Raw genomic sequence first — 24,726 nt, 5'->3', positions numbered from 1 at the left:
TCACCACAGTTGGTCAACCAGGAGGTCGCATGTGATGGAATTCTAAGTTTGGATACTCCCACCTCTACCAAAAACATCCGACCAGTGTGAAAGAGTAGGCCAAAATGCGCTCTTAGAGGGGCGCCCTAGGGCTCCATGGGCCTTTCCGCCAGCACCTGTGCAGCAAAAAAGTGCAGGGCTGCACTGTTACCGTCATCTCACGCTGCAGAAAGTGCCCAAAAGTGTCCCCACAGTGTCTCGTAGCAGTTAATGGAACGGCAACATTGACCTGAAATCCAATTCACCGGCGAGAGGCCACCCCTTCAGATGCAACGTCGCGTTTGTCTGTGCGCGCGCGCGCCAACTCAGAAAAATGGCGCACAAGGGCAAAGGAAAGCCAAATGTGGCAGGTGGTTAAACAAGCCAACCAATCAACCCCTACAACTTCTGCCCCCCTCCCCCCTCCTCCTCCTGCGTTGGCAGAGCTCACCCACGGAACATGTGGTCGTGCAGGGCTCCAGGATGTGGATAGCGATGAGTCTGAGCTTTAATTGGTTTATTGTGTGTATATTTTATTAATTAGATAAATGGGTGAGTTTGATAAAAGATGGGTCCAGATTGCATGCTTGCTGGAGACTCGGAAACTCGCGAGCGCTCGCATTTCACCCCACAGCCCTGCGGTGCTTTCCGTGTCCTCATTGGATATTTGATGTTGGGAATTTAATGCACTGAGATGGCTTCAACGCCAGTACATTTGCGTACTCTACAGTTACTTTGATGACCGAATTGATCTTCTGAATCACCTGGCCTCTACCATTATGAAAATTAGATATAATCAACGTTTTGGAAAATCTGGAAAAAAATACATATTTTTTTTCAATGAGTAATAGTTGTGTATTTCAGATGAGGCCCACCTTGTCTCCTTTCGGACCAGGATCTCCCTTCAACCCAGGTAAACCTGGAGGTCCCTAAAGCGAGAAACAGATTAGCTTAATATTTTAGTTTCACAAATTAATTTGCATAATAGCCGTCGTTCGTAATAATCACACATTTTAAATTTAACAATTATACACGACCACGTCTCAGGTATCACTGAATGCTGCCATTTAATCCACAGTGTTGTTCTTAAGAAACCGCACACATGTGTATATATAATAAAAATACATTTAATATATTGTTATACTGGGTTGTTTTATATACTTCCAAAACAGGTGTGTTGGTATTAGTTTGAAGTATCTTTCAGAGTGCATGCACATTTATATGACAAAATATACATCTTTAAACATTTATGTCATTGCCCTTACAGTCTAACCTTATACAAAGTGTATATATAAAAAATATCGCCAAGGCAAAGTTGGTCATAATTAGTCCCAGTGAAATTAACTAGTGGACTTACCATGGGTCCAGGAGGGCCAACCTCCCCAGGAGATCCTGGCATACCTTGATCACCCTGGGGGTGAGATAGAAACACATTCACGGGTTCATTTCAACTATCCTGAGAACAAGAATTGGAAAACGTGACAGAGCCTTGTGCCCGTTGCAGCACCAACATTTTGGAGCGACCTTGTTTCCTCCCTTAACCTTGTAAGTCTCCCTTGGAAAAATATCCTTCAGTAGCAGACGTGTGCCGGATACGGCAACCACATTTTCAAATCTGATCCGTAACGATGAACCTTACCCATGTATCAATCATATCCTTGGTTCTTTCGGTAAAGTCACGTGGAAGGGAAGCAATAAAACAATAAAAATATAAAACAATAAAATTCTCACGACGTTTCGACTGCAACACAAGCAATCATGATCAGGTGTGAAAACCACAGCAAGAAGATTTGAAAAAAGTGGCGGTTATTTTTAACGTTAGCACCACGGAGAGCAATTTGACAGTTTGTTCAGATGGACGAGTCCATCTATGTTCGGAAAAGAGGAGGGGGGAGACGAAAATAATGGATGCGGTCTGAAAGCCACCGTAAGCGTGAACAATCAATTAAGACCCGAAATGGTTTATCAAATCCTTCCAATGATTGCTAAGCCAGAATCCATCTTCTCGGTTGAAATTGTCTCTGTGTTGGTATATGTGGATAGCCTCATGAACGAATCTCTCATGGTAGTCAGATGGCTTGCAAAGAACCTCTGTCTTGTAGAAGTCAATGTTATGTGAGCCTACTGAATTAGAACAGTGATCTACCACGGCCGAGGTGTTGGTCCTACCATGTTTTAGGTCTGCTTTGTGTTCACGAATGCGGTCCGAGACATGTCGTTTGGTTTCTCCATTGTAACTACTACCACAGAGGCAACTTAGTTTGTAGACGCCAGGGTACTGTATGTCCGGAATCACATCTTTTAGAGACGGAACCAGATCACGGACTTTATGTAATGTGTTGAATCGGACCTGGATCTTGTGTTTATTAAAGATTTTGGAGATCTTTTTTGTAATCCCCGCAATGTAGGGTAAAGTGATGGTTTTGAAATGCTACTCAAGATGGTCCTTCTTCACGGTTAGAGTGATAGCTTTGCGGATTGTGTAGTCGGAGTAACCATTAGCCTTAAGAGCTTGGTGTACGTGCTTGAGTTCACTGGCTATGTGTTTCTGGTCGGATATGCATTGGGCTCTATGGTGCAGAGTCTTGATGAGGGAATTCTTCTGGGATGGATGGTGGTAGGAATCCGGTTTCAGGTAAGCATCCGTATGGGTAGCTTTCCTGTACACAGAGTGGCTCATTGAACCATCAAGTCTCTTTGTTATTAGGACATCCAAAAAAGGTAGCTTGCCATCTTTTTCAACTTCCATGGTAAATCTGATGGCTGGGTGTATGGAATTGATGTGGTCGAAGAATTGGTCTAGAGCAGGCCGACCATGTGGCCAGATGACAAAAGTGTCATCCACGTACCTCTTCCATAAGGTTGGATGTAGAGTGGCAGTCTGGATGGCGTCAGTCTCAAATTTCTCCATGAAAATGTTGGCTACAACCGGAGATAGGGGGGAGCCCATTGGAGTGCCCTCAGTTTGTTTGTAGAAAGTTCCATTCCAAGTGAAGTATGTATTAGTTAAGCAGTGTATCACCAGGGGGGTACCTCGGTGTTTAGTCCTTGATGAACCAAGTCTTCAATGATTGCGATGGTGTCAGGTACAGGAACTTTGGTGAATAAGGAAACTACACCAAAACTGACAAGCAGGTCGTCTGGGGACAGGGAAATACCCTTGATTGTCGATACCAGGTGAGTAGAATTTTGTACCGCAGAGGTGGTTTTTCCAGTGAAAGGCCGCAGGATTTCAGACAGAAAACGAGTCAGTTTGTAGGTGGGGGAATTGATAGTAGAGACGATGGGACGAAGGGGTGTATCTATGTATTTTTGGTAAGCCGTATGATCTTGGTGGCCTGGCAGCAGAAGGTTTCAACGAAAACTGTTTGGTTTGATCAATTAATGCGGTTGAATCGGAAATGATTTTGTTGTGTTGTGTGACGAGGCTGTTGGTGGGATCTCTTTTTATTTTTGTATAGCTGCCATCATTGAATAATTGTTGAATTTCGTTGTTATATTCTATTTTATCCATGATGACAGTGGCATTGCGCTTGTCAGCTAAGAGAATGACAATGTCATCCCTCTTTTTTAAATAATAAACAACAACAAAAACGGACCCACACACCAAAAAGCTAGACGTTACAAAGTCGTAATTAATCGCAGTAACAGTTCTATTTCTGATGGTCTGAAAACCGTTTTAGCTAAAGGGCTAAACTTTGCAGTCACACCTAAACACAACCCAGTTAATGATATAATTGCCCAAGTAAACGTGGCTCTCAAGGGCCTGGGGTCACATCGCCGCAGACATAGCAACATCTGAAATCGCTGCAACCCTAAAAAACGCTAAGATGCCAGCTAGCAAGCTCAGAAAAGATGAGCGTTTTGAATTATATAAATTAAAAAAGAGGGATGACATTGTAATCCTCTCGGCTGACAAGGGCAATGCCACTGTCATCATGGATAAAATAGAATATAACAACAAAATCCAAGAATTACTCAACGATGGCAGCTATACAAAAATAAAGAGATCCCGCCAACAGCCTCGTCATACAAACCAACAAAATCATTTCTTATTCAACCGCATTAATTGATCAAACCAAACAGTTTTCGTTGAAACCTTCTGCTGCCAGGCCACAAAGATTATACGGCTTACCAAAAATACATAAAGTAGATACACCCCTTTGTCCCATAGTCTCTACTATCAACTCCCCCCCTCTCCCCCCTACAAACTGGCTCGTTTACTGTCTGAAATCCTGCGGCCTTTCACTGGAAAAAACACCTCTGCGGTACAAAATTCTACTCACCATGGTATCGACAATCAAGGGTATTTCCCTGTCCCCAGACGACCTGCTTGTCAGTTTTGATGTAGTTTCCTTATTCACCAAAGTTCCTGTACCTGACACCATCGCAATCATTGAAGACTTGGTTCATCAAGGACTAAACACTGAGGTACCCCCCCCCTGGTGATACACAGCTTAACCAATACATACTTCACTTGGAATGGAACTTTCTACAAACAAACTGAGGGCACCCCAATGGGCCCCCCCCCTGTCTCCGGTTGTAGCCAACATTTTCATGGAGAAATTTGAGACTGACGCCATCCAGACTGCCACTCTACGCCCAACCTTATGAAAGAGGTACGTGGATGACACTTTTCTCATCTGGCCACATGGCCGGCCTGCTCTAGACCAATTCTTCGACCACATCAATTCCATACACCCAGCCATTAGATTTGCCATGGAAGTCGAAAAAGATGGCAAGCTACCTTTTTTTGGATGTCCTAATAACAAAGGGACCTGATGGTTCAATGAGCCACTCTGTCTACAGGAAAGCTACCCATATGGATGCTGACCTGAAACCGGATTCCCACCACCATCCGTCCCAGAAGAATTCCCTCATCAAGACTCTGCACCATACAGCCCAATGCATATCCGACCAGAAACACATAGCCAGTGAACTCAAGCACGTACACCAAGCTCTTAAGGCTAATGGTTACTCCGACTACACAATCCGCAAAGCTATCACTCCAACCGTGAAGAAAGACCATCTTGAGGAGCCTTTCAAAACCATCACTTTACCCTACATTGCGGGAATTACAAAAAAGATCTCCAAAATCTTTAATAAACACAAGATCCAGGTCCGATTCAACACATTACATAAAATCTGTGATCTGGTTCCGTCTGTAAAAGATGTGATTCTGGACATACAGTACCCTGGCGTCTACAAACTAAGTTGCCTCTGTGGTAGTAGTTACATTGTAGAAACCTATCGACATGTCTCGGACTGCATTCGTGAACACAAAGCAGACCTAAAACATGGTAGGACCAACACCTCGGCCATGGCAGATCACTGTTATAATTCAGTAGGCTTACATGACATTGACTTCTCCAAGACAGAGGTTCTTTGCAAGCCATCTGGCTACCATGAGAGATTCGTTAATGAGGTTATCCACATATACCAACACAGAGACAATTTCAACCGAGAAGATGGATTCTGGCTTAGCAATCATTGGAAGGATTTGATAAACCATTTCGGGTCTTAATTGATTGTTCACACTTACGGTGGCTTTCAGACCGCATCCATTATTTTCGTCTCCCCCCTCCTCTTTTCCGAACATAGATGGACTCGTCCATCTGAACAAACTGTCAAATCGCTATCTGTGGTGCTAATGTTAAAAATAACCGCCACTTTTTTCAAATCTTTTTGCTGTGGTTTTCACACCTGATGATGATTGCTTATGTTACAGTCGAAACGCCGTGAGAATTTTAGTGTTTTATATTTTTATTATTTTATTGTTTCCCTTCTACGTGACTTTACCGAAAGAACCAAGAATATGAATCCCTACAGTCACGAAAGCTTTAAATCTAAATTCATGTATCAATTGTTCAATTTTAATGTGCAATGTCATCAAGGGACTGTGTTGTCTTGGTGTGGTCTGGGACTGGTGTTGTTGTTTTGCTGCCTTGCCCAAGCTTGCATTTGGTGTTGACAAATCGGCAGGAATTAAGTACTTGAGAAATGTGTACTTGGATACTTAATTTATATTTTAGATTTTTTGTTAACGACTTGCTTGCCTTTTCTCTATCTTGTTCTTACATATTTTTTTTCGTATTATTTGCTGTTGTAACTTGCTGCCCCGCCCCTACTGGACATCTGTGAAAAAAGAGCTTCACAGCTCATCGGATGCCTCTTCCTGTCTAAATATTCTGATTGTTCACAGTTTTTTGTACTTCATGGGACCTCCTTTGCCAGTACCAAGATATGATCATAGGTTTTCCCCTATTTTTTGGCAACAAAATAGGTGTTAAGACGTTAAAACACCAAACTGAAACCTTTTACAAGGAATCATATCTGCATTAACCACAATACTTGTGGTCAGAATGCAAACAAAAAAACATACTCTGATAATGTGTGCATTGTCCTTGAAACTGATTGGCCCACACAAGATACAGCTTTCTTTAGTCTCAAAACGGTGTTAGACCAGAGGACGCCAACACCATTTTGAGACTAAAGAAAGCTGTCTCTGGTGTGGACCAATCAGTTTCAAAGCAAATGCGTATACTATCAGAGTATGTTTTTTGTTTGCATTCTGACCACAAGTATTGTTGTTAATGCAGACATGATTCCTTGTAAACGGTTTCAGTTTGGTGTTTAAAATCTTAACACAGCTGTTTTGTTGCCAGAAAAAAGGGGAAAACCTATTCTCAGTTTTTTTTTCACTGCTTTATGTTCGTTTAAATTCTCTGCTTTTTAAAATTTTTGTTCATGTATCTGATCTTTCTGCGTAACTGCCTATACCTCGGTAACAAGTCTAGGTGACGTTGCACTGTCTGTTTTTGGTCCTTGTAAACTCTTGTCATTACTGCAATTCTCTCAGTTTTTGAATGGAAGAACCTTGGGCACTGTTGTCTATTTCACTTTTGTGCGCATTTGTCCCGCTGACTGGGTTTCCAATTGGTTATTTTAAAAATCAAACGAATGTAGGACAGATACAAACCAATGTATATCTCACTCAACGTCCATGAATGAAGGTGTTCATCAAGCTACGTTATTCATCCTGTGTATTATTGTAAAACCTAGCAACAAGACAGCCTTGTGCTTCGCATACAATAACTGTACATTGTCAGTGTAAATTTAGATGGAGTGTCTAATTTGATTTGACATCAAAACCTGAGCGATCGTTTGCTCACTCTGAAATGCAGCACTCGTAGTGGGGTGAAGATATTCTACCCTCGAATATAGCAACTAGCGCAGAAAAATACGTCGTTGTACTGTACCATGATCCAACGTCTATGGTCCCAACCTTTACCAAACTCGCGTTTACAATCCAGATAAAGTATGGATCATATAACCCGACATGGGGAGGCCTTTTCATCCAGCAGTGGATAAATGAAAGGGCTGAACAGTACCTGTGAATATGGCATCGATGGGGGGGAGGGGGGAAGGGGGGTTGCCTAACAGATATTCCAGATCATCGATTAACTCAATTGAATTTAGCGTGGAAACAGACGTGGGGCTGCATTCCACTTCGGGTTGAGCTGCAGCGTTTGCACTGGGAAAGCTGCCCTGAGGATCCATGGATGGGACCTGTGACCCTTTGCCAAATGGGCGCACGCGTGCATAGTCTAAGGGGCCCTAATCGGATTCCAAAGAATCAATTTCCCACCCTTTCCATGTAAACCTGATTTGTTCCTTTTAGCTCGATATCGGCCGCATGTAAATGCTGCACGTGCAATCTCTGGATTCAAGAGCATCGGTTCCAAGGGGATCGATGCCCTGTGTGTGCAAACATTACACATGCCCTCTGCTGCCAGCGAAAGTGCTCTATTGTCCTACAGAAGGGGGGGGGATAAGCAGAGAAGCAAATATTAATAACCGGAGAATGGGGATTTGTGTTTGTTTGATGGAAAACCTTGGAATAATTTACTTATACCAGAGTGGTAAGAGACACGCCAATATAAACGTTTATATTGCTCGTGTCAAATGAATGCATCATTTTTGTTTGTACGTATGTTGAACTTCTTTTGCGCCATACGTAGCCAACCATGCTAATCGGAGATGCATCAGACCTCGGAAGCCAAGCAGATTTATGCCTGGTTTACACTTTGATCGGAGACTTCCTGGGAATACGAGGTGCTGTAGGTTTGGGCTGCGTGATGGCCAGGAGGTGATGGAACAGCAATGTATTCTTGAATATGTGTTACGCTTTGAGTGTTAACCCCCTTGAATGTGTAGGGGATTTTCCTCTGGGTAGTCCCGGCTACTTCCCACATGAAGCCAAAGGCTCATTAACGGCATTGGCCAAACAACCCAATGCAGCAGGGACCCCTCCTGACAGGAGTCTTGAGACTCGGCGAGGCTCTCCCTGGGTAATTGGAATTATTTTTACTCCAACAGCGCATGAGTGCGATGCAACTTGACATTGTGCTTGCCTTGCTTTGAGTTTCCATCCGAAACATCACTTGTAACTTTTTTGACTCTGTTATTGTAAACAGCTGTTTGGCCAGGAACATCATTTTGACGCTTTTGTGTTGTCCATATCTTTTTTTTCATAACATGGTCGCCATATAATACAGTCGCTGTCCATACAGTGTACATTTTTTTAAGGTGGCAACCCTAGTAGGGCCCATATAGTCGGCACAAGCACGGTGGGCACTCACCACAGACCCTGGGATGCCGCGCAGTCCCTCCGATCCAGGTTTTCCCGGAAGCCCTTGGGCACCGACTGGGCCTGTTTTTCCGGCTGGCCCTTCCATACCGTGGTCGCCCTTAAAAGAGGGAGATGGCATTCACCAAGACGCGGCTTTATTTTTTTAATATATTAAATCTTTTTCACAATCAAGGTTTTTCGGTGAGGTCGCGTAAGTATAAATGTGTCGTAACCCTCCACCATACGACAGCCAGTAAGGTTTGTCACGTAAACAACGCGCCAATAGCTCAGATGCTCCACTGCTGAGATTGGGCCTAATGAATGCAACCATTGAGTATGGTAGGAGCCTCGGCTTTATTAACACGATCGCATTTCACATAACACCGACGTATATACCCCTGAAGGACGTGATGACATATGAGGAGGTATGTCAACGGACAAACCGGCCGTTCATTTTATCATCCATCAAAGAAGACCACCTTCAGCTGGCTGGGCCACGTGCATTCACCGCATCGGTGAGAAAAGGGTGCAGCAAGTGCTCGTGTGGGTCCCAGGAAGTGGTAAATGGAGATGAGAATGGCCGTTGATGAGCTGTAACCAAAACAGTGCAGTAAGATGTAGCAATCTACAGGTGTTACTGATAGCGCGAGACCATGTGACAAGTGGGAGGCATTGGGTTGCCTGATTTGTCAGTGACATCGCACGGACCAAGTGGATAACATTTCACAGATTGTTGCACCATTAGGCTGTGTTCAGAGGATTTTTAGATGTTAGTGATAATTTGGGCATAGTTTAGGCCTTTATTAAGGCGACAGTTTCAGCGACACATGCAGTCCGCGTGACACAAACATTTATGCAGCCACAACAAAATATAAGTACGTACGATAGGGCCAAGCTATCATTACAAATTACTTTTAAATGCATAGTTATCACTCACATATTAGAAATTTCACTCGAAAAAATGCATTATTATAATAAACTTACCAGGCCCAGGCTTCAAACTCCAGCTAATCTCACCCACCCCAGACCCAAAGAACACATTTAAAACGAACTTCAGATTTGACATTTTGACATAAGTAATCCCTCAGGAATTTATTTTTCCATCTTATGTCCCTGACATCAGGCCTTGTTTCGTGGTATAGCCAAGGAAATGCCCTCACTTTGCTCAATAATCACTTACCACTGTCCACCAGCGGCATTTAATCACGCTGATGTTGCACCTCCTATGTCATCACTTAATTGGGTCTGAAAGTCGGCCATCATGTATCGTTGCACACGGTTTAAGGGACCCCATGTGAACCCAGCCTAAAATATAAAACGTGGAGGCGGCCCATTGGGGTGAAAATGACGATTGAATAAAGATGTGGATGACAGCAGGACAGAGTGCTTTCGGAAAGCCGATTTTATCAATGACAAGCGGTGTGCCAATGTGCCCGAAGAGGTTACGTTCACATTGCCAGACAGGACGTATGGATCGGAAATGCGAACCCGGTGACGAATGTGAACAAAACAGCTGCTCGGAATTTACAATGAGAGACGGAAGGAGGAGCGCGTGGATGAGGAAACAAAACACAAATCAGAGATATCGACTTTAAAAGCAGCGAATGGGCTTGGCCAGGACAACAACAACAATGCGTGTGAATATGGAGTCGAAATGCAATGCACATTGACCCATGGACAAGGTGACCGCACTACGTAACAAATCAAAAACTATATAAATTGATACATAAATAACAAGAAAAAAATACACAACACGAAAATTATCATCACAAATTAATGAAAATAAATAAATCCGTTTGGTCTTCACATAATATGGCATACAATTTGAGATGAAAATGGCTTAATCTCCTCCATCACGGAGTGAAGGCGGGTCATTACCTTTGCTCCCTTCTCTCCTTGTCTTCCTTCCGGTCCTCGTTGTCCAGCTTGCCCCTGACGCGATCAAGTGACATCGTCGTTATACAACGTGACATGGGTTATGCAACAGCCACGGAAAGACGAGTCGGTTTGATCACAGGTCAACAAACAGAATTCTGCAACTGTGTATTTCACTACATTTGTGTTTCGTTCGAATGCTTTTATTGGGCAAGGTCAAACAATGATGGGCAAGGTTAAACAATGATGAGATGTAATATGCTAATGCGAGAGAAACAAATATGTTCGTGCGACAAAGGGATCTTTTTTATGGTATTTCACATTGTAACGTTATATAATGTTGTTTAAAATCATACATGGAGGTTGTGGTGGCACTGTGGCTGGTTGCATTGTAGAATTGCCATCTGTCGTGATTTAATCAAGATCACCCTTATTTTGATTATGCTTTCCTGGGAAACGTCAATTTTCCGAGAACGTTAAAAGTCTCAGTTTTTGTCAGTTGCGTAATAATGTTGATACACCACTCAAGGCGATGCATGTGCGTGCAGTTCTCCCCTCGTGCTATGTCCCGTGCTATGAACCCAGTGACCTGAGTTCATTTCCCGCCCGTGACTAACGTTAAGAACATCATGACATCAGTGGTAAGTGACATCCAAACTGGTACTATCCCTCGCCTTCACCACCATCGCCTTACCAAGCCACACTGGGGGTGGGGGGGGGGGGTGGGGGCAGGGTCTTCATTCGGCAATGGATCGACAAAGGGCGCAAACCGTTGTCATTTAACTTACAACTGTGGAATTGTTTCTCTGATGCCAGCATGCGATGGGCCCTGCTTCGTAAAACAAAAAAAAACGATGCCCCACAAAGGTGGATCGCGGCGCAGTTTTTTTGGCAGCTGCAGTGCTCAAAAGTGCCAGCCCCATTCAGACTGGCTCTGTGTGGTGCGGCACGCTGACCGCCGGGCGATTCGCCCGTTGTTGAATGCTAATGAACAAGTATCGTATGGCGAGAAAAAAGCTAAGGCTGCAGAGAAAGCGGTACTCCCAGTGGCAACTGGTGGGCTTTATGTGGATCTTGGCGGTGTAAATTGGGGCATTATTAAATGTCCCCTCTGCACGCGTGCAGCTTTAGGGATTTAGGTTCCCACCATGCCCTCCGACGTCAGTAAGACATATTCCGACGTTCCAACGTTCCACTGTTAAAAATATATGCATATTCAATTATCATATTCCCCTGACAATATGCAGTTAGGGTCTTACTTACCGGAGGTTCGGTAATAAACATGCATGATACTTAAACACAGCCTTAAACATGTAGTGGTGTCATAAAATGCAAAAACGTAAAAAAATCGTAAAACAGCATAATCTGTCCGATTTATATCACGCAGCATTACAACGCTGCTATATATTTTCCTTTCCTAATCACCACTCACTCCCCTACCACACACTGACGTGCTGACCCTATTGCGCATTGCCTTGAGATTGAACTATACCTTAGACGCATCGTGAATCCCAAACGTGTCATATTTAATCCACCAGATACTAATAATTATACCATATACAGCGCCCATTATGTAACAGCGCATCTCAGAATGCAGTTTCAATATTTTCTGTGAAGATGAACATATTATGCGTGAAATATTGAGATGGGTGCCATTGGGAGCTGTGTTATCCTTGTGCGAGGTATCTCGTAAGATATGATGACGAGGATGATGATGATGATGATGATTGGCACTTACCCTCTTTCCTGGTGGTCCTGGGGGTCCAACTTCACCAACTGGTCCAGGCGATCCCTGGCCAAATACATCACTCAGTTGACAAACGTACGCACACACACAAAGACAAAGACAGAGATCCCCCGCATAGCCTTGAACAGACTGTTGGGGCAAGTGCCGTTAGCGAGTACCTATGAAGGCCGGAACAATACACGAGGGGGTGGGTGGCCAGCACCACGCCCGACCGCCTTTGTCTCTCTCGTGGCGATGTTTACACACCGCACCGTACTCATTCGAGGCTGAGTCGACCAGGGGGGAGCCCAGGACCGGTTCAGATATTTGTGACTGGTGTTGTGCCATGAGCGGGGGTCTAACTGGGGTCGCCAGGTTTGTAGCGCAGCGCGCTAACCGCTACACTACCGCTCCCTACACACACAAGTACACAGACACTCGTAATTCATTCCTAAGAGTTGAATAGTGTGGACGGGGCATGCGTCATCGACGTTGAGAACTCACAGCTGTTCCAGCTTCCCCATCTTCACCTTTGTCACCGGGAGATCCGTCCTGGCCCTGGAACAAACACAAGCAGTGGTTGAGGGTCCTCGGCTCAATGCGAGGGGGTCGGACCATTCTGAAGGGGGTTGTGGAGGCAGGGAAGATGTTTTTGCGTGGTGTATGTGTGTGTATGTATGTTAAACTTCTTTCGTACCATAGCCAACCGTGCTAATCGGAGGCGAGAAATGGTTTGCACGCTGGACTTGCAGTCCAGAGGTCGCCGGATTGATTCCATTTCTTGCCGCGGGAGGCAGGTTGTCAACTCAGAGGCAGGCAGGTTGCCTGTGGTGAGGTTAAATGTGGGTATACTCCTACCTCTTCCAAGAGGTCTGGCCAGCATAGAAGGCCAAATACCCTCTAGACAGGGTTCGCTACAGTTATCTCCGTTGGAAGTCCATCTGCTGATAGTGGTGTGATCAAGAAATTGCAGGGCTGCATCTTTACCTCTTCACCGTTGAAGTGAACTAAAATCGCAAAAGTCAGGAAAATACTTACGGATGGACCAGCCTCGCCGGGAGGTCCTGGGTCACCAGGAAATCCAACAGGGCCCTGAAGGAAACAAAAGAAAGTTCCTTACAAATGAAACCCAAATATTTGGCGACGCTGCGTTGGCAGTGGCGCACAGATACGAAGAAGGCGCCTTTGGCCCAAAAAGTCGCCAATTTTCATGTTTTTTCTTTCCTTTCAAGGCAGTGTCATTGACACATTTCCTTAAGAAACCTGGGCACGAAAAAGTTAAACAGCAAGTTAGTCGCTGGAAAAAAAAACAACTGAAATTGCGTAATTCATGACCTCAGCCCATCGCATTCATCTTATTATTAATCCATCAGCACCTGCAGCTAGGAGTTCACAATTTTCAAACGGATTTTCCAATACCTCTAGTCCGTCATGTTTTATTACGTGCTCACGATCACCGGGGGGGGGGGGGGGGATATACTTTTTGAACACCTGCACCCCGAGTTCACAGCACACGTGTGTGAAAAAGAAATCCACCACTAAGAGCGAACATTTATAAACACAAACGTGCTATATATGCAAGCCATTACAAAACATGTCAGCGAAGCACTGGGTAAGTGGAATGTGTGTTTGTGTGCTATAGGGGGGAGCGGTGGCGCAGCAGTTAGCGCACTGCACTACGAACCCTGCGTGACAAGTTCGATTCCCGCTCATGGCCAACACCAGTGACGACTGTCTGAACTGGTCCTGGGCCTTCCCTATGTTAACTCAGCCTTAAATGAGTACCTGGTGCAATGTGAAAACATCGCCACTGGGGGAGACAAAGGCGGCCGGGCGTAGTGCTGGCCACCCACCCCCACATGTGCCATGCCGGCCTTCATAGGTACTTGCTAACAGCACATGTCCCAACAGCCTGTTAAGGCTACATGGGGGGCATTTCTCTTTGTATATATGTCGTATTACCATTCCTGAAGAAGGTGCTTTTTGGTGAAATCATAAACACCATCATTGCCAATATGCCATTCGCAGGGCATTTAGAATGGTTGAGTTGAGATGTGATTGTAAGGTGCTTTGAGGTACTGCGGCATCTAAGCCCCCTATGAATGCAAATTCCCATCCATAATCATCTGCTGTTACTACAGCTATAAATGTTCAGTGCTGATAATGACCGTTTGTTTCCATTTCGAGTGTTTATCCAATAATTGTATCGGTCAAAGACATGAGACCCGTAAGGCAAGGGAAATTTACATACTTTACATACGTTTTAGATTTTATTGAATCTGCTGAATTTGTATTTTTGGGAATATTCTATGGGGAATATATAAGCCATTCCGAACGTAAATTGAATGTAAACGGATTTCTCTCCCATAAAAATTGACCAAGAAACTTTTAGTCTATTTTAATTTTGCAAAACAGCTAATTCACTGATATATTATACTGAAGACAAAGGATAACACCTTTGGCAATGGAAAAATATAAAACCTAAAAAGCAATTTATTGAAAGGACCATCTTATTAAAAAAATACACACATTGTACAAAATAACCACAGGCTTCATCCGGGAGGAGAGCTTAATCCCTATATCGCGAAGTTGCAAGAAGTGAGAAAATGTGAACTAATTACAAACATTAAACATCTATTTTCCCATACAGGCTACTGGGTTCACTTTTTCGATTGCTACCTGTCTGGGTTTGACCCGGACAATCCGGGAACTGGCATCAGAATTCGACAGGCAGGTATTAATCTGCACCAAAATCTGGCGGTATTGAGTTGAACTTTATTTAGGTACACGGCACAGTTTTGACAGACAAAAGCTGAATGGGAAATATGTCCGGGTTTGATCTGTGGAACAGTTCGCAACCCTAGTTCATGAACTACCATCAGCAGCAGCCCTCCAAAGTTGGTATTATCGGCACCATCACCGTCATTTGTCGCTGAAATTTCTGCGTTACTCCTCCCTGCTAAAGTACTTCCTCCTCCTCAACTCCATCGGCCCATCTTTTCCTCACTCATCCTGCCTCTCTCTGTCGCCTTCCACTATTGTCACATTTGCTTTTGCCAGATTGCTGTTTGTTGTCGCTCTTCTCACGCCACTGTACGTTTAATCGAACAACATAACTAAATAACTCACAGGGTTTCCCTTTGGTCCATCTTCTCCCACGGGTCCCTTGGCACCGGCAGGGCCGGCCGTTCCTGGAGGCCCCGACTCTCCCTTCTCCCCGTGCTCTCCTTTCGGGCCCTGTTTCAATTTAACGAAGATTAAAACGGAACACGGCTCAACACACTGGCTTAACCTCTGCTTGACCTTTGCTCGATTTAAAGACACGTATTCACTCGTGCTGTCTTACGCATGCAAAGGTGCTGGTCGTGGCTGGCCGTTCGGAATTTTGGGCCTGTGCTCGGCAACTGTGATTTAAAACAATGTGGCCGTCAGACCTCTGAGCACAGACAACAAGTCTTACCAGACATTTTATTGGGCTTAGTTTTCATTCGTAGTCACTTTAAATGCCCTCTGGATTATTTGCATTACTCTTCCCACACTCTGCATTGTTTTAATAACCATAATTTTGGATATTTACAGGGTGATCCATTTATAGGCACGACACTGATTTGCAATGACCCTCTTATTTCTCAACTGGTGACTGAATATTGTGAAAGTGATGTCACCACAACTTACAGAAGAGACAGTCAAATGATTGAGATGGGTGGGAGACATGTAGAGGCTTTGAAATAAAATGTTTGTTTTCCCCTATCATGTCCCCATATTTTGATTTAAAGCTTTCGTGACGGATGATGACCGTTTGTGTTATGGTCGAAACGTTGTGATAATTTTTATTGTTTTATATATATTTTATTATTTTATTGTTTCCCTTCAACGTGACTTTACCGAAAGAGCTAAGGATATGTCCCCATATTATTTTAGTGAGGGTATCACTCTATGGATCGCCCTCCGCATTGCATAAACATCACGAAACATTGTACAAGACAAAGGGTGTGCATGTTTAAACTCCGCATTTTAAATTAAAAACAAGTTTTACAAACCAATTGTCAATTCACACTATTGTCGTGATATCAAAACCCAGGTCGATTAAACATAACAAAAACAACAGCCACAGAAACGTTCTTTAATGCAGCGGTTTTATAGAATGTGCAGCTGAATTCGAGCGGATCCTCGAGTCAATTAAACTTGTCATAGTGTTGCCCTGTGCACGCGACCTCTGCACAGTGTACGCCCAATTCGTGCAGCACAGCTCAGCAAACACTCTGGCCGGTACACCATTAACTCAACGTTCCCATCCACATCTCAGCAAACACTCTGGCTGGTACAACATTAACTCAACGTCCCTATCCACAGCTCAGCCACTCTTTCCACGTTGCTCACCCCAGGGCCTGGCTCTCCGGGAAACCCAGGGTCGCCTGCCTCTCCAGAGTCACCCTAGATATAAAAAAACGCAAAGCAAAACAACGGAATCATTATTGATGGCCTTGAGGGCCGACGGGGGGCAGCTGCTGCTTGCCTTTTGGTGCACAGTGCCGTGGCCACCTTAATTGTTCCTTCCCCCGGCACGAGTGGGCCCTTTGGAAATTAATTTCAAGCTACGTCAAGCCTCCCCCAGATGGCTTGAGCAGGGTGCGCGGTGCAACCGGGCAGCGAGGTTACAAGAGAATTCCTCTCATCTGCCATGGCACCTATGACCCCATGGCTCCTTATTATATGCACGGGAGATGTACGGCCCTATTGTTTATATTCGTTTTGCGATTTTCCGCGGCTTTTGCCCGCTCAGCATTTGCGGAATGGATGCCGACTTTTCAGAATTTTGCTTCACAAATAAAGAGGAATTGCGTGGGAAGTTCGTCCTATTAGCCACGATTGAGCGTGTTTGCCTTCTGACGAGCGTGGGTAAGTTCACGGATAACCCCCCAGACAATAGGATCCATGATGCTCATCCCAATACATCACGGCAGACAGGAGCAGTCCTCGTGTACGGTGATTTTATTTCACGTCAATATTGTTGTGCTCATTTTCAGAGTTTATGGCTTTTGCTTTGTTGATTTTTTATATTGTTTTCACGATTGACCAAGTAAAACTATCGTCAAATGTCAGTTGGGCTTTTTTTGTGTACTCCTCCACTTCAGCTGAACAATCATCGGCCCCTGTAGATTTTCTGTGGGCTTGCAGAGGGGGGCATAAGCCCTCCCCTAGCCCTTTAACGCTGCTGTAGCCTCAGCACCTGCTTCTAAATTCCCATCGAGTCCAAGTGGGACAATGCTGCTACAATATTTAAAACCAGTCCGTGGGATTTCTTCAAAGTTTCCCAAATCTGCTGCGGTTTCCTTTTAACTTGCAAGCTTTAATTTGACAGACGAACTGTCTGCAATAGTTGGAGGGGTGGCATTGTGGCCTTGAACAAACAAAAACACTGACAAATTAGTATAATTATGCGATAGACACTGCAGCCGTTCCTCGTATTCACAAAGGAAGAGAGAGAGGGAGCAGAACGCACGACAGACAATATCAGATCGTATCGTTACTCACACTGTGAAGCATTTAACATTTGTCTTAAGTTCACTTAACATTTACTGTGTCGTGTCCCCACTGAGTTCTTGTACGTGACCCCCCCCCCCCTCGCCGCCTTTAAACAAGGTCACGCTACAGGGTTTACCATCATGTCCAATAATAATAATACGGGCCCAATATGACATTTAAGGAGTGGACAGTATTTCAGACTGATCCAAGACCACTTGAGATTCACGTCAGGTGACGGCTGATGCTGACCTTTTCTCCGACCGCGCCAAGCGAGCCGATCGATCCAGGAGAACCTTGTGGGCCCTGCGTCAAGACACACAAGCCCACGTTTCTTAAAATAACAAAACAAACACGCCGGCAGACCCAACCACAACATCTCTTTTGAATACTTAAATCGCTAGGAAGCGAGCGAGCGAGCTCCATACAATGCTAATATGCGTGTATATAGATTTTCTTTCTTTCTTTCTTTAATTCAATAAAAAAAACCATTGCAGCGAAGACGGCATGTCCTCCAATGTGACACAGGATGTATCATTCGCTGGGGTACTTACATCGGCGCCGCTTGCGCCAGGAGGACCTCTGGGCCCTGGAGGACCTGGTGGACCCTGAGACAGAAAACAACCATGACGTGGAAAATCATAATTAGCAACATCATCATCATCAGCAGCAGCAGCTATGGTCTATTCATTGCAGGATGAAGGCCTTCAAAAGCCTTAGCCATTTTTTTTATGGTCTCACGGTGCAAGATTCCACCCAACTCCTGCACACGAGCAAGTTCCCTCCTTTGGCTGCCATTCTTACACTAGTCTCAACCACCGGCTATCATCCCTTCTCGTGATGTTGTCCTGCCCACAAGCCCGATCATTTTCCTTAACCGCCGATACGATGTCGAATTTAGGCAGCTGTTCACTCATCCATGCGTTCCGTAATCTGTTTCTCAGTGGAATTCCCAACCACGCATCTCTCCATGCTTTCTCTGCGCAACCATTCAGCCCTTTTCACCTTTCTTTTGTCACCGTCCACGTATCTGGTCAGTATGTCATAGCGGATTGAACACCCTTATTGGCACATTGGTAAGGTAGATTGCTTTGCATTATAATTGTTCTCCCCAAAGACACCCCCATCCTGCGTTTTCTCACCTTTTTTACGCTATAATTCTGACCATAATCTGCCTTTGTTAATTGTACTAGGGCGGGGGTGTATATATATATGTTTTTATTAAATTATATTGCTAAATGGTCGTTTGCACGAGTGCGAGATTTGGGGGCTTCTTAAAGAAATGAGATAACAGGAATGTCTTTTAACCTGTACTTTAACAGGGCAGGGGAGTCGGCAGCATGGATGGCTGGGTGGTGGAGAGATAGTTCAAGACTCTGGGGACGATAGAGAAGAAGTCGCCGACTGATCTTCAACTCACATCTAGCTCACACTTATGCACGTTTTACCCTTTGGGAAGCACTCTGTCAACTCGGGTCTGTGAAGCTGTTGTGCTACAATGGCCACTCGCATATGTCAGTAAGGAGCACTTGCCATGGCATACACAGCATGATTAAAGGCAGCTCCCAGGAGCAGTCAGAAGCTCGTCGTCAGTCTCCCAAGCCGGTGGGAGAGTTTCCGAATGAAGCCCAACGTGTTCTTGGGATCCAGCTCAGGGGATCAGTTACGTACGGCGACGCAAGCACACAATTCCCCTAGCTCCGACTAAAATCAGTGTCGATAAAGGGATATTTTTCCTTTCACGTAAGAAGTTTTATAAACGAAACATTTGTATTTTATTTCGCCAGCTAAGGCCCACTGAGCTATTTAGCTTTTTTCAGAAGTGACCTAGCCACAAATGATAGCTCAACGAAGTGGATTACCATGTGGAAATTGAAAGCAGTAGCCAAATACTCTAAACGCGTGTTTGTAAATGTAAAAGGAAAAACCGGAGGACCCGGGGAAAAATCCACGTGACCACGAGAAGAGAGACATGCAAACTCAAAATAAACAGGCGTCAGGGTCGGGATCAAAACCATGGCCTCCTGCATACCAAGGCGAGGGAGTAAACATCTCGCCACCGTGGTGATGCGCAGAGAGAAGTGGAAAGAGCGCCGCAAGGACAGATTCTGTGGTGGCTCCGTCTCTCTTTTGGCCAAGGGACTAAGAAAAAGGGTATATGTCACCAGGAACCAAATCGCCGTGAGTTGGCCCAATCACAGCTGGCCGCAATGCCAAAATTCCAAATCGTGTCAAGGGCTCTTCCGAAACCGCTCGCATTTTCAACAGCCTCAATTTATACACAACTCCAGCCAATCGGAAGCTCCCTTCCTTGTAACGCTCGCGCGAGCACTCAAAAATCGCAGCTCTCGAGGAGCGCCACGAGCCGCGGGGCGCGCGTCATCCCTCCTCGCCGCGTCCCTCGAGCGTGCCGGGGGGGGGCGTTATATTTCACGGGGCTAACGAGAAGACGGCCGGCAGTTTGTCTGCAGGCGCGGACGGGGCGCGTGGAGGGCCGCGCGCCCCGTGTGCACGCGCGCGCATGAACGAGCGTTGCTCGAGAATGAACTCTGCAATCAGCCGGCTCAGCTGCAGGCGCAATCGCGTCCATCCATCCTCCGCCCTAAAGTGTCTCCCACTCGGCAGAGCCGGCCCGGTGATAGAGACACGGTCTATTGACACCACACGGGGTGGCGGTCTCTTTACGCGGGGACCGTACGGTGGTTAACGTGACACGCAAGAGCCCTCCGTTGTCCCCGAGCATGCCGGGTCTGGTGACTGATGACTCTCTGGGGGGTGGGTGGGGGGAGACCTCCAACCCGGCCGCCCGAGCTGACCTGCTCATGGTCTCGTCGTGGTATGCGCTCACACCGAGCTTGTATGTCTTTTCGCTTTTTTTTCAATCTCCTGCCTGCTTCAATGTTTTATGGTAATTGAGCCGCTGCTATTGTCTGTACTACGAACACGTACGGGTGCAGCCCTTGTCAATCAGCAGCCAAATGAGGGTCTCCCAATGCCGTACGGGCCATAGGAGGGGGTGGAGGTTGTTTGACTATACTCCCCACACAGGTCAGTGTGGGTTGGTGAAGACCTGGGGCATAGACGGTATCATCAGCATCAACACTGGCCGTGATCATTCCACTGCTGGATGAAGGCCACTCCAAGCCGTCTCCGTCCATTCCGATAATGCGATGTAATAGTGCACCGAGCAAGTACGGTGTTACATTGAGATATGACGGGATCGAGCATCTTCGGATTGGTCATCGGGGCAATTTGAAAGAGCCAAATTAAAATGGAAATGACGGGGAAAGGTGGGGAGTCGGGGGAAAATTCCAGAACGGACGAAGAAGAGGATACAAGGAGCAAAAAAAAGGGGTGAGGGGTGGTGTCTGGTCGGAGTAATCCCCTTCTATGTATGTGTGTTTGTATGCTGAACGCCGTACATAGCCAACAGTGTTAATCAGAGGTGCGGGGGCAAGGACAACAAACTAAACACAAAAAAGCAGTTCTAAAGAAAATGAGTTTTCAATCGAGATTTAAAAGTGTGTAGCTCCAGTGGCTTCCGATATATCGGAAGGGAGAGCAATTCCAGACGGCCGCAGACGCGCGCGCCTGAAAAAGCGCGACACCACGGTGACCACCGTTGTTGGCCGTCTTCGTTCGGTGGCGAGCCTTTCGCGTGACGTGCTGCGCGGAGGACGTAATGAGGAGTTACCCGGGCCGGATCGCCTTCACACAAGGACAACTACGAAGCAAGGGCGGGTGTGCAGGTGTGACGGCTGTGCTTACCATGGGGCCACCATCTCCCGTTTCACCTTTCTCTCCAGGAGTGCCGGGCAGACCCTGCAAACAACGACCACATGCGTCTCAATCAGCGGAGGCGCAAAGGTCCGGCTCGCATGTCAACCCATCGCGTGATTAATCGTCATAATTGCAGCAGCCATACCCTCACGGTGTGTTTGCTTGGCCTGATAATAATTGCGTCGTACCAAACAGTATCATTATATAATGTGCGTGAGGAGTGGAAGGGCAGCGATTAGCGCACTGCGCTACCAACCCGGCGGTGCGAGTTCGATTCCCGCTCACAGCCAACCAACACCAGTGACGATTATCTGACCAAATCCTGGGCCTCCCCTGCAGAATTCTGTTGTGTGTAAACTGGCCTTTACCCCGTGATTCTGGCCGTGTTACCTGCAGGTTCTGTTTCCTGCTTTCTATACATGGTGGTGCATTGAGATCAATGGATAAAATACGCCACTTTACAAATGTAAATGATGATTATCCCTCTTCCGTTCTGAGACGACCACAATTTGCAGGGTGGGTCCCGTTCACTGCAGAACATTGGAACGCGCAAGAGGTTCAGCGTTAACTTTATTTGGAGAGGCGTAGTGCCGGTGTTTTTAAAGACATTGTACTCGCCGCAGGAGAACTGCAGCGACACGACCACGCTCTACGATACCTGGTGCCAAACTGTGCCACACACCCTCCCGCATGGCCTTGTGGGAGCCTCAGTACCGATAACGGTTATTTTACTATCGTTTTTCTTCCAGTTCTGGTCCGATGATGTACACACGCCACGACGTACACGTATGTCATCAGAACGGGAAAGAGTTATGATTATTGTTAGTTGAACACGTAGGCTTTTATTATTGTTACCTGCAGGCCGATGGGGCCGCTGGATCCGGGGAAGCCGCGCGTCCCATCGTCGCCCTTGGGTCCATACATGCCCTGCTGCCCACGTGGCCCAGGCTCACCATCGGCACCCTGGACAAAACGGAGAAACGCCGTCAACAGCGGTTTCCACCTGGCCCTGTCGTTGAATGTCGACGTTGCTCATCTGTCAAAAAGAAAAAGGGTGGCGTCGCAGAGGCTTGCCTTTCCTTGGCAAGCCAAAGCCGTCTTTAGCTCGGAAACAAGCGCCACCGCCATACGGAGCACATATGCGCATGTTGTTGATCTACATAACGACACGTTGCTGATATTAACTATGTTTCCCTATTTGTATTTTTAAATTATATCTTAAAGCTATTTTATATTCGATATTTATTTAATTTTATATACTTCAGCCCCTTAGTGTTAGACTTTTAACCCTTATTATAGTAAGACTTGTTTAAAACTTATTTAAGATTTTAGATTCCTATATGTTGAATGTATGCACCATCCTGCCAAAGTAAATTCCGTGTCGGTGTGAACTTACATGGCGAATAAAACCCTTTCTGATTCTGATTACCGTTGTCATGTCTGGAGTTCAGCAACCCATTTCCTACTTTTACTCCTGCACTTGATAGAATCCACCGTGAAGCGGTCAGCCTCCATGATTGATGATCGAGAAACCACGGATTCACTCCGGTCACTCGCTCACCTGCGGTCAATTGCCTCACTATCACTCTTCTATCGCTACGACCTTTCCCGTGAACTCAGCTCGCTGATTCCTCCACCCGTGTTGAGGACCCGGTCTACCAGGCTGTGTTCAACCACCGCACTGTGTTCAACGTATGTATGTATGCACATGTTTGTATGTTGACCTTGTGTCGCACCGTACGTAGCCAACCGTGCTAATTGGAGGTGCACAATGCTTCTCTTTCAGCTTTTTTCCTTCCCGCTGCTCCACTTTGGAATTCTCTCCCATCGTCCCTTTTTTATTTTACCGATTTCGTACAACGTCGCTCAGTTTGAACAAACGTATTATTTGTTATCTATTGTACTTTCAATCACGCTGTTTTTTTTGCCTTTCGCCTGGGCGTTTCTGCGCCTTCGGGCCCTGTGCTCAAGAGGCCTGGTAATAAATGAATAAATAAATCCGGAAGCAGACGAGCGTGACAAAATGTCATCAGCTGAAATTTTGATTACTGTCTTTACGCTTTCTAACATTATTTAAATACCCTTGTAGTTGTTGTGTTGTTTTTATTTCAGCTATTAAAGAAAGCCAATGCAGCAATGCGAAATAATGTTTTTTATACTGCCCAGCGGGAGATGGGATTACAGCCATGAATTAAAAAGCAATTACCCGACCAAATTCAATGCACACACATCGCAAGCGCTCTGTTATTTTGAGCAGGTAATGATCAAGGTCTTTAAAACTAAAGCCCACTGGCTTACAAACAGAAAATATTGGCTGCAGCATCCTCTCATTTTGTACAAGCATAGTTTGGTTATGCCATACCACATTGCATTAAGTAATAATAATCATAATGCCCTGTTATTTATCTAGCGGAAAAAATGCATCTAGTCTAAATCCTCCGTTTTCATAGAGCCCCTAGAAATTGGGATGTCTGGCCATTATTGAGTTTTTGGAATTCATTATTATCATTTTTATTATTAAGCTTGTTTGCCCTGGAAAGCCTCGCTGAGTCGTGGAAGGAAAGGAAAGTGGAATATCTTAAGTAAACCCATGCATACACTCGGTTAACACTCAATCTCCACACCAGATAGATTCAACAATCCACTGCAGCACTGCCACTTTCTAGCGACTTTCACAGACGAAGCCTACAAACCCCCGGCATTCCCACTCAGTCCCCAATCCAAATAGTAAGCAGGCTCCACGCCACGATCACGCGAACTCCGGTCATCCTCGCAGCGGCGCCTTTTGGTGAACCGTCGAACAAGGATGGTCACCGCGTCATGCGCTCTCTTGATGCACTTCTGCGGCCGTCTGGAACGCTCTTCCCTCCGATACTCGGAAACCACTCGAGCTGTGCACTTTGATATCTGAATTGAAAACTAATTTATTTGGAACTGCTTTTGAAATTAGTTTGTTGTCCTTCACCGGCACCTCCGATTAACACAGTTGACTACGTACGGTGTGAAAGAAGTTCAACATACATACATGCATACATACTTAGTGACTGCTAGACAAGCTGATGAATTGGTCCACTCTCATTGTGTGTGGCATCATAACGGAGGTGGTTGGGGTACTCACAGGAGGGCCTGGCTGTCCGATGGGACCCTGTGGTCCAGGGGGCCCTGATGGACC

At 45.6% G+C, this 24,726-nt stretch overlaps 1 protein-coding gene across 4 annotated transcripts in view; it reads right to left on the bottom strand.

Annotated features, from left to right (window-relative positions):
• The window catches only part of LOC116944881 (collagen alpha-1(XI) chain-like), a 176,649-nt gene that overhangs the window by 27,108 nt on the left and 124,815 nt on the right, over positions 1 to 24,726 (bottom strand). For all 4 annotated transcript variants that reach the window (XM_076068804.1, XM_032958737.2, XM_076068805.1 and 1 more), the window contains 14 exons: positions 24,673 to 24,726; positions 22,410 to 22,517; positions 21,543 to 21,596; positions 18,329 to 18,382; positions 18,027 to 18,080; positions 16,632 to 16,685; positions 15,381 to 15,488; positions 13,290 to 13,343; positions 12,756 to 12,809; positions 12,264 to 12,317; positions 10,529 to 10,582; positions 8,661 to 8,768; positions 1,376 to 1,429; positions 894 to 947 (listed from right to left, as the gene is read on the bottom strand). In XM_076068804.1, the coding sequence (XP_075924919.1) occupies positions 894 to 947; positions 1,376 to 1,429; positions 8,661 to 8,768; positions 10,529 to 10,582; positions 12,264 to 12,317; positions 12,756 to 12,809; positions 13,290 to 13,343; positions 15,381 to 15,488; positions 16,632 to 16,685; positions 18,027 to 18,080; positions 18,329 to 18,382; positions 21,543 to 21,596; positions 22,410 to 22,517; positions 24,673 to 24,726 (918 nt within the window). The remainder of the gene's footprint in view (positions 1 to 893; positions 948 to 1,375; positions 1,430 to 8,660; positions 8,769 to 10,528; positions 10,583 to 12,263; positions 12,318 to 12,755; positions 12,810 to 13,289; positions 13,344 to 15,380; positions 15,489 to 16,631; positions 16,686 to 18,026; positions 18,081 to 18,328; positions 18,383 to 21,542; positions 21,597 to 22,409; positions 22,518 to 24,672) is intronic.

The sequence above is a fragment of the Petromyzon marinus genome, chromosome 22, assembly GCF_048934315.1.
Source record: "Petromyzon marinus isolate PM22_M1 ecotype Great Lakes invasive population chromosome 22, UKy_Petmar_22M1.pri1.0, whole genome shotgun sequence".
In the NCBI taxonomy this organism is placed as follows: domain Eukaryota; kingdom Metazoa; phylum Chordata; class Hyperoartia; order Petromyzontiformes; family Petromyzontidae; genus Petromyzon; species Petromyzon marinus.
The sequence above is the reverse complement of the archived record's forward strand: the minus strand, read 5'-3'. Positions and strand labels throughout refer to the sequence as shown.